Source organism: Neolamprologus brichardi, chromosome 12 (genome assembly GCF_056152115.1).
Source record: "Neolamprologus brichardi isolate AB-2024 chromosome 12, ASM5615211v1, whole genome shotgun sequence".
Lineage (NCBI taxonomy): Eukaryota > Metazoa > Chordata > Actinopteri > Cichliformes > Cichlidae > Neolamprologus > Neolamprologus brichardi.
This window is the reverse complement of record NC_142115.1, coordinates 23,097,386-23,107,972: the sequence shown is the minus strand read 5'-3', so window position 1 is coordinate 23,107,972 and position 10,587 is coordinate 23,097,386. Positions and strand designations below refer to the sequence as shown.

At 40.8% G+C, this 10,587-nt stretch overlaps 1 protein-coding gene across 2 annotated transcripts; it reads right to left on the bottom strand.

The window, feature by feature from the left end:
- Positions 1 to 1,430: 1,430 nt before the first annotated feature.
- Positions 1,431 to 10,310, bottom strand: LOC102781651 (SMAD family member 4-like). Of its 2 annotated transcripts, none has more exons than XM_006789758.2 (10): positions 10,032 to 10,310; positions 8,624 to 8,982; positions 7,297 to 7,471; positions 6,494 to 6,751; positions 6,234 to 6,338; positions 6,089 to 6,139; positions 5,667 to 5,850; positions 3,668 to 3,836; positions 3,407 to 3,545; positions 1,431 to 2,736 (listed from the first exon to the last, which is right to left on the bottom strand). In XM_006789758.2, exons 2-10 carry the CDS (start codon positions 8,861 to 8,863, stop codon positions 2,525 to 2,527), a joined length of 1,533 nt encoding a protein of 510 aa, XP_006789821.2. In that variant the 5' UTR covers positions 8,864 to 8,982; positions 10,032 to 10,310; the 3' UTR covers positions 1,431 to 2,524. The 2 variants fall into 2 exon arrangements, with proteins under 2 accessions (XP_006789821.2, XP_006789822.2); XM_006789759.2 differs by lacking the exon at positions 10,032 to 10,310 and adding an exon at positions 9,334 to 9,482.
- Between the last annotated feature and the right edge of the window lie 277 nt (positions 10,311 to 10,587).

Here is a 10,587-nt window from a genome sequence, read left to right as displayed (position 1 = left end):
GACTCTATTCTTCAGCATAAATTCTCTATCCTGTTTCCTGCCATGCAATAGATTAGATCCATAATAAGAAGTGTCAAGATTTAAACATTTTTGAACACAGCTCTTCAAAATGATGGTGACATAATGCAAACAGGGATGAGGAAAGCAAACCACGGCTTACTTATGGTTACTTGTTGGGTTGTGAAGATCCCTGTGAACAAAGAATAAAAGGACAGATGGACATTCGTGAAGAAAAATCCTTTTCATGAAGCTATGACTGAGCGGAGGTTTGTGTGTTAAAATAACAAGCATGAGTTGATGGTTGTGAGTGATCAAATGCGCTTTTCTTGAATAGTTTGTCACACTTCACCCGTTTCAGGTTTCAACCTGCGAGCGAAGTGGTTGTTTATTAGAGGTGGACCGCTAATAACCAGAGGACTAGTTTATTAGATTTATGTCTTTAAGGTGCCTTTTTTTAAATAGGACGTGCTAACATTTTTACATAAATTCATTAGATCATTTGAGTAAGTTACGTCTATGCAGATTCCCTCTATTTGCCTTTACTAGAACACACAAACATCAGTACACAGCAGGTGCTGGTTTCTACTCTCTTCTGATGATAATTTGCATGTAATGCAGAGCAAATGAATCACTCCATTTTAAAAAGGGCTTTCTTTGACATTAAAATTCATGCAAACACTGACATGCATTTCAAAAGCAAAGTTATTTACATGGATTAAAGAGGAAAACAAAACTGCAAATCAAAAGAAGAGGAAAAAAAAGTCTGATAAGCCAGAAGAAAAACTAAGATGTATGTATGTTTTCATTACAAATGCATCACACGATGCTGCCTGATCACAGCCCTACGTTAGCTATAAACCAGCCTATTTGCTCTACTGTTCATTCACCACCTCAAAACAATGGTTATTGAATTAAATCGAGGAAAAAAACGTAAAGTGCTAAAAATTTACAAAGAAAGGTAACAAAAATAAAACCAAGAAAATATATCAATATTGCTGTTAACCGCCTTAAACTCTCCTTCTCTTTGTGGGTAAACTACACACAGGTGACCTGTATCAAGTGGTAAATAAGTGGGCTGCAAGTCATAAGGTATTTAAGTGCAATTAGGTCTAGGCCTTTAAAATCCAATTAAAGAAACCTCAGCTAACAGAGGTTGAGAAACAGCTGCCAGTGACTGGACTTCATGCTGTCATGATCACACATTCATACCGTTTCTCAGTATTTATCGCTTTGGTTTGCCAAAACAAAGCCTGCTCATTATTCTGCAAGCACATCATAGATAAAAATTTGCTGTCTGCCTCTGCTCTGCTCATCTTACTGTACCCAAAGAATCTCAGCTTTTCTCTTTGTGTTCTCAGCACAAAAGTGAGGAGGTGCAGAGCCCGAGTATCATGGCGGCATTATGGAGAGTGTATCTGAAACCGATGGCCTGAATGATCACCTACAAAGGCCTCTTCCCAGAAATGAATCATTTGTGTATGCTTATGTGGATTTTGTTATGTGCAGTGTGTGTCTGGTGTAAAGCACTTTGTAACGCTGGTTTTAAAGTGCTAACAAACTTTATTACTTATTTTTCAGTTATTCTTGAGACACCGATCGCCTGCTGGGAAATCTTGACTCTGAGCTTTTGTATGAATGTTACTTTGACGCCCATCTAAATGCAACATCTAGCATGACAGAAGGCTCTTCTAGTATGAGAAAACACCCCGCCACAAGATCTCCAATCCAGATGTTCTGCTCATTGCACAGAACACTGTATAATAACTGGTTAAACTAGGACATCAGGACACCCATGGGCACAGACTTGCACCTATCACTTGAAGTCCAAACCTGTACTTTGACAACACCACACCAAAAAACAAACAAAAAAAACCCCAAGTCCACAGAGATGTTTCAGTTAGGGAGCTGGAAGCAGTCTTCAGGCACGGGGGTATGTTGTTTTCTCCTGCAACATTTGTGGATGGGTGAGAATCGAGCTGGTGTCGAGGGGTTTTCCTCCTCTGAGTGTTGGGGTGCTGCTGCTTTGCTATTCAGCCTGACAGCTGAATGAACCTGTGCCTTTCTCCAGGTGTAAAGCAGTCTGTAACAGTCTGTAAATAAAACTTGACAACACAAACCAGTAGTACACAGATGTTTTTGCCTGCGTGTGATTTTAATATCCGTCAGTAGTGGGGTGGTTGTGTTGGTGAACATTCCAGTTTAATGGGGTCTGCAGGTCAACCTTGTGCATGTTTGGTGATTTATACTTTGAAGCTGTGTGACTTTTTAAGCCATTCCAGTCATTCCAAATTAAAGCCATCTATCAAAAATGTGAATAAGCATTTTTAATAAACTGCTTCCGCTAATTTAGTGTCACGAGCTAAAGTTAGGGCCACAGTGCACAGAAGGTGCTTTAAACACACCTGGAAGTATTTATTCATGTGGGACAGCTTCAGTTTCATCTTCTCTACCCAAAAACAATTCACAGAGGAAGACTTTCCATTGCCACTGTATACTGCAGCGACATGCTGCTGTTACAAAGATCTCAGTCGAGAGGTTGTGGGTCTGCTATAGGCATAGTGTGCAGAACCTCGTCCAGTAACTGCAGAGCTCTATGCAGGTGGATCTCAATCCAGCAGGGGGTCTCCTTGATGCTCTGGCGTGGGTAGTCAGGCCCCCAGCCTTTAACAAAGCTCATCCTGAGAATACATAACCTCCGCAGGTCGTCCACACCGATTCCAGCTGCTGCTGACAAACCTGACAGGAGACAGAGAAAGACACAATTATAACCACTGTGACAAAAACAAACAAACCCAAAATGCATCCCTCAATCAGGCAATTTTCACAGATGAATTCAGGACAATGTTGGGAACAAGTCTGAAGTTGCCATGTCTCTGTACCAGAGCACAGCAAGGGGGATAGTGTGCTTAGTACACAGCCTGCAGGAGGCCAGAAAACCACTAGCTGTAAACTCACTGGACTATCAGAAGCAATATCCCCAAAAACTCTATAAATAAAAGCAATCATAGAGAATTCAGTATCTGAGCTGACTATATCAAACAGTTGTGTTCTCCTGTCCACCTCCGTCAGGTAATATCCAGAAAAAGTCTTCAGGTGAGCTTACAAGTGATTCTCATCAACTACAAGTGAAGCTATTTATTAAACTTAATAGTAAGGACATTTTTAAATCAAAATATGTTTTTCAGATGATTGTTTTTCTTATACTTAGATGACAGTAAACTCAATATTGTGAGGTTTTGGATGTACAGACACTCAGATTATGTCTATATGAAAAGTAACACATCCAAAGATTTCCAGCTTCAGTTTTGGAGTGGGGTAGTCAAGACTCTACTGAGCAGGAGTCCATATAATCATTTTGATTTAATTTCTGATCATAGCATCAGTATTTGCAGTTGCTGTATCTTACTAATAGCTGGAGCTATCCCTCCTACTGATCCAGGTCCAGGTATGTTTCCAGCCACAGCTGCTGCTTGAGCTGCTGCTGCTGCTTGAGCCGTAGCAGCCTGCTGTTGCATCTGTCTGTGGCACTGACGCAGGTCGAACACCTGGTGGGACAGAGGACACTCTGAATACTGTTTTTATTTACATTTCTCAAACCAAAAATATTAAAAGCTGACAAGTTTATTACACAGGAAAAATTGCTGTGGACTAAAACCTGCGGCCTCACCTTGATGTAAGCGCTGGGGTAGATTTTGTGAACTGCGTCACCGGGGGCTCGGCCCGCCTCTCTGTCCAGGTAGTAACTCTGAACAAACACAGCATGGTCACTGAGGCATCGCACCCACACATCTCCCTCGCCTTTACACTCCAGCTGGACCCCTTTACCAATGTGAAGTCTGTCAGAAAAGAAGGAAAACATGAGAAAGAGAATGAACTTGAGTGACTTTCTCCAAAATATGGTGTGCAATTCCTATAAATGTCAGCTTTGCACTCGCAAATTCACATAAACAAGGCCTTGATCCATAGATCATTTCAAAGTTAAACACACAATGTGATTGTCATTTTTGATGTGGACACATATTTACACAAAACAAACAGCAATTCCAAAATCTACTTTCATTCAGCCTCAGAGGTAAATGTTTGAAATTATTCCTGTAAAATTCATGTTTATAGGAGACTCCAGCTGCCTCCTCTGATATTCCTCTATTATGCAACTCCTCACTTCCCTAAATCTATAGTTGAGGATGGCATGACCCACAGAACACCCATTGTCACATTTACAGGAAATACGCAAGTTGTCGCTTAAAATGTAGCAAAAAGTGCCAAACGTTATGTTTCAAGTCAAATGACTTCTCATGCCAGTAGAATAAAGGGTCTCTTTAAGTAAACAGGAAGGCACAAACAGAAGTTATAAGAAGAACAGATTCTTCTGAAATTTCTACCTACAGTCATGTGAAAAGACATTATTTTTCTCTTGGCAGTCTTACTGCATCCATATGAATTAAGAGGGTACGTAGAAATTCATCAAATGGACTTTATTCTTTGATCACCAGCAAATGTGACCACCTTGACAAAAGCAGAAATTTTGGAGCATCCAGGTTTGTGATAAGACAATACTAAAGAGGACAAACATCAGCAGTGATCTTAGAGAAACAATTACTGCTGTCCATCAATCTGGGAAGAGTTGGAGGGTCATTTCCAAACAATTTGAAGTTTGTCATTCTACAGTAAGAAAGACATTAACAAGTAGAAAACATTCAAGAGAGCTGCCAATCTTCCCTGGCCTCAAGGTCAATGCTCAGAGAAACTGCAAAAAAAATAAAACAAAACAAAAACCCCACAAACATATCACTCATCTAAGCATGACGTTCAAAACAGTGTGGCTTTTATGGAAGTGCTGCCAGAAGAAAACATCTCTCTACAAAGAACACGGCAGCACGGATTCGTTTGCAAAGACTTCTGGAAGAATGTCCTTTAGACTGTGGCTATAATCCACAGCACCACATTTGGCAAAAACCAAACAACATATTAGCACAAATACCTCATAACAACTGTCATGCACGGTGGTGGTCAGGTGAGGATTTTGGTGTGTTTTGTAACCACAGGACCTGAGCACCTTGTTCTAAATGAGGCAACCATGAAATCCTCTGTATACCAACGTATTCTAAAGTCAAAAGCGAGGTTATCAGTAGGACAACTACAGCTTGGCTAAAAGGTCGTCATGCAACAGGACAATGATCCCTATCACAGCAGCAAATCTACAACAGCATGACTGAGATGTGGACTTGGCCCAGCCAAAGTCCAGACCTCAAAACCAATACTCAAGAAAACCAATACTTAAGAACACCATACTCAAGACCTGCGGTGACAGGACCTTTAGAGAGCTACACATAAACAAATGGCCACAAATCACAATAAACCGAATCAAAGGTGTAAAGAAGAGCATGCCAAAATTACACAATGATGTAAGAGACTGATTAAATCACACGGAAAATGATTACTTTGAGTTATTGCTGGTAAAGGTGGTTTGCTGGTAAACAGTTGACTGGTGTGGTGCATTTGGTTTTTCACATGGCTGTATGTAACATATGATACTGTTCAGTTTCAAACATTTAACCAAAACTGATACAATTAATCTGTAAAAAACAATACAAAACAAACAAACAAAAATGCAAACCAAGCAAAACATGTTAAAATCTCAGTTCATTATTCTTCTTGGTGCCTACCTTGCTCTCTCGATAGCCTCAGTGCGATGTACATTACTGAGCTGGCCCAAACAGAACCTGTCACCGCCTGAGGGGTCCACATAGCCATCTACAGTCACTATGGGGCATGAGGAGGGCACTTTAAATGTCTCCCCAACCTGAACATCCATCTCAAAGTAGGCAATGGAACACCAGTAGTCAGGAGCTGAAACAGAGGGTAAGAAGATCTCAATAATTTCACATCATCAATAGAAATGAACCATAGTTAATCCTCAAGGCTACATAAACTTTTTTATCTTTGAGTTATATATATCTATAATGAAAGAAAAACCAAACTACATTTTACATTTATAAAAGTGTGATGCTTTCAAATCAGACTTTCTATTATATTCACCCCTGAAACAGGGTTTGTGTATTTGGGTGGGTGGGTTGCGTTTCCTCACCTGGATGATTGGATATAGGAGGCTGAAAGGCGAGCTCATTGTGCACTGGCCCTGAGAAAGAGAGAGATGTGAGATGCACCTGCTCTGCAAAGAAAAGTCTGTGATTTTATAAACAGTTACAGCTGTAGTGTCCGTGTGTACCTACAGTAGTGTGCTGGATGTGGTATAGGAGGGTGATGCTGTAGATGCCCGTTGCTGTGGTGTGGTATGGTGGGAGTGAAGCCGTTCCTGGACCAGGCGGAGGTGGGATCTGAGGAGAGAACGAAAGTCAGATCTGAAGCTGGACAGACAAAGACAAGGAACTCCAAAAAGTGCAACACACTTTCAAAGACGAGAAGCAGACTGTATGAAACGTTCACACTGACAAGCAAGTTTACGACGTGATGTTTTATGAATGTATCTTACTGCCTGATCCAGCAGCAACAGCAGGAAAGGATGCCGTTGAGGCAGAGGTGGAGGGCTCAGGGGGCGGGAGCAGAGTTGGAGTTGGAAATGATTCCGACGGTGGTGGCCGACTACTGGTTGGGGGATGCTGGATGGTCTGGAGGGAGTGGCTGCCATCAATGGAGGACACACTCTGCTGTCCGTCAAAATCAAACTCATCCTTAACGATCATGGATGAGCTGTGCCCGGCGGAGCTGTTTATGGTCAGTCCTGATAAGTCTGCACACCGAGAGAAAGGACAGGTGGAACAGGTCAGTGGCAGCACCAGATGCTCATGGGTATGCAGATGTGTATAAATATCACAACACTTAAGGCGGCAAAGCAGCTGTCAAACTACAATCTGTGTTACAGACCAGAGTTATTATAGTTTTGTGGGTTTTTTTTTTAATTTCATTTTGATTTTTGTTTTTGATTCAGTTTAGTTTTTATTTTTGAAAATGTTTAGTTTGGGCTTATTTTTGTATTAGTTTCAGTTTTAAAATATTATCATATGGAGTGCATATGACAGAGACAATATTAGAAAATCAGCACAGGTATTACAATAAACACATAACCTTTTATACATCAATACCTCATCAGGCAAGTATTACCTTTTTTTCTTTTTTTAAATAAAACTACCAAATGAATGAATAAAAGCGAAATGCTTCACAGTAACTTTGTACGTCAACAAATGTGTTTTATCAACTGTTGGTAGCCAAATTTGTAACTCAGATTATAACTGGATCAACTGCAAATCTCAAATGAACCTCACCAACATTACTCACCTATGCCAGGAGACACCACCCTCTCATAGTGATAGGGGTTCACGCACACACAGTCACACTTGAGGTCAAAGGCAAACTGGCAGTATTTCACGTGCTTCAGTTCATTCTTATGCAGGTCAGGCCAGCGCCACAGCCGTGCATAGATTACATGAGGGAAGCCTTTACGTCCAGCCACCTGGGAACAATGAAAGACAGAAAACAGAGTTAATTCATTTATACGCTTGCTGCAGAAAAGAACGCCTATTGTCAACTTTGGTGTAGCTCATTGATATTTCTCAAACGGAAACCGATGTTTTAATAGTTTAACTGTATATAATATCTGTAAATACAATACCATTGCATTTATGTGTCATAAATTATTATAAAACGCAAACAAAGAAAAAAAAGGGAAAAAAATCATTGACAATTAACAATGTCAAATAAAAGAAGGTACATACAACCTAAAGTAAGGCATAAAAATTTCCTCTTTTTTCTTGGAAGTCCTTCTTACATTAGCAGGAGGCAAAAAGAGTTCTGACTGGATGAATTACATTAGGTATATGTTCACCTGTGTGTTGGCATGTTTAAACGTGCTAGTGAATGAGTGAGTATGTGTGTTTGTAAGCCTTTAAAAGAAAATGTGGCGGGTGCGCTCAAGAAAAGCGAGCATATCAGCATTCTCTGAGGTTTGCCCTGCACTTTGATGTGACGTTTCCTGCTGCAGATAACAGACGTTCTGATGGAGTAGATGTTAGCATCCAGTAAAAGCCCTCGGGTTAGTGGATCAGCGTTTTACTGGCCCATGTATGTGTTTTATGGGCCTCTGGGGAAAAAGAATATATTCATGCAATTTTCAAACTTACATGATGACAGTGCAAAACCATGGCATAGTCTCCACCGTGTTTTACAGATGGCTATAGATTTTCACTGTTGTACCTCTCTCCTGATCTCATCTGTGTATATCAGTGACAATTTGATCCAAAAATATCAAATTAAGTTTCTTCCCTCTCACCTGTTGCCACTGATTTTCCACCCCAGTTTCCCTTCCAGTGACACCATTTCTGGCAGATGGCTCATCTTAAGGGCCATTCCTTAGTTTAGTTTTAAGGCCTGCCACATATTTTGTCTTCCTCTTGTCCAGTTTCCTCAAATTTCTTTAAGAACTCACTGCGCACCATGCTGAGATCTGCCAAATCTGTTGGATAACAGCTCTTTGCAAATTACCTTGTGGTGCAGAAATACTATTTTTTTTTCTGACAAGTGGTGCCATCTTTGGCAATTTTCATAGATGTGTAAAACCTCATGACCACTGATGTGTTAAGCAGAAACAGCCTTTATATTTAAATACCTGCAGCCGTCCATCAAGTGTCCTCTGAATGGTCACACACTTGCTCGGGTGAGCCCCATTGGTGGTGATAGCTGTAATGAGAGAGTCAAGTTCGTCTTTTTTCTCCTTCAGCTTCTTCACCAAGCTCTCGATGGCGCGCTTGGCAAACGTCTCGCTCTCGCCGCCCTGCCTGTGACACATGAGGCTGTGTACAATGCTAAGGCAGGCATCATTGCTGGTAGGAGTGTTGGTGATGGACATCTCGGCTAATGTTTTTCCCACTGCGGCTTTTTGACACGGTTTCACCTCATTGTCAAGATGTTAGAGCAGAGAGACTGTCACAGTTCAGCAGTGCTTCTTAATGAGACTGGTGACAAGCTCTGAAAGTAAAATGAAAAGCAAAAACAAAAAACAAACAAACAAAAAAAATCAGTTTTCAGATTCAGCTTTTCAGTAATTTTGAAACCTCTAGAATAGATTATGGTGCTGCACAGCTCATTAGGTAAATATAAAGACATAAGACAAAACATTTTTAACAGCATTTTTTCTGTTGAGTTACTGCCTTGTTAATTCAAAAGACAGATTAGCTTTCCAGGAAAACAAAACAACAACAACAAACAAACAGGATTTCTGTTTTGAGTCTGGGTGGCTGGCAGCAGGTGTGAACCAGAAACTCTAACCTTATAAAGAAAAAATAAGTTTTTAGCCGCATAATGACAATGCTAGCTCACCAACAACCAAATGACATGTCGAAGCGGCTTTCCGTATATCCACAGCCGAGTTTAGAAACTCCCGTAGCTTTTTATTCGTGGGTAAAAATTAAGTTTGACTTGTTGTGTTCGCTAGCTGCTCAGCTAACTAGCGGCGCCAGTCTGGCTGCCGCTTGTTCAGGAGGAAGCTTCAAGAAATTACTCCCAATTGACAGACATAACCGGAAATGCGCGCACAATCTCTTCAAAATTAAAGGTTGGGCACTCAACAATGGTTTGGTCTACAGGCGCATTAAAAGTTGGTCATACAAGCCACAAAGTATTATTTTCTTTTCAACACAAATTCACAAATCTCTCAGAGAAAGGTAGAGGGATCAAAATATATATTAGGTGCATGGATTAATCGCCTTTGCCTGTAATTTTATTTTGATGTGCTTCCACGGATATAACTGCTTTAATTAAAGCCAACTCTCTTGTAGTTCGTGCTACCCGATACCAAAATATCAGCTAGCACAGATGACTGTTGATAGCAAACTACGTAGCGTGCAACCGTGAGGTTAGCAGACATGTTTGTTATTGTGGCAAGTTCCGCCGCACACGACATCAAGCAACAACGTGATCACTCACAAGTAGTAAAACACTGTTTAGTGAGTAAGGTCTTTGTAGTTTAAAAACACAAACTCGGTTTTAGTGTTTCAAACCTTCCACTTTACGCTTACCTGGAGTTAGCAGGTGTAGCGGCTAACAGACGAGCCCTGTCCCCAAGTAGCCGTGCCGACAGGGGCCAGTGATGGGTCTGTGCAGGTCCTGCACACCGCCTAGGTTATCCTTATAAATTCCAGCAGGTGTTTTAAAGAAAGACTGGGAAAAGCTCCGACGTCCGTAAACCCCTTCTTTATACCCTATAGAGTGAAGCGCGGATTAAATCAGAGTCAAATCTCAGATTTCGTGGAAACTCACGACTGGTCTGCTCACTCCTCTCTAACCATTTCCTTCAATGGCGCGTTGCGCATGCGTAAAGAGCGCCAGCTCTCGTTCTGATAACTCATGATTTTATTTTTACTTTTAGCTGTATTAGTACACCTGCTGCTATTACAGATATTGTAACTAATTATTACTGCTGCAACTTCTCACTACATCAAAAACCTCATGATTTCTCTGAATGCATTTACTTTGCTTTCCCGTCTATTACTCTGACCTGCACCTGGCGTGTTTTCTCTCCGTTTTGAAAACTTTAAAGTAATATATTTACATTTCTTTCTGTGTCAGAAGAAG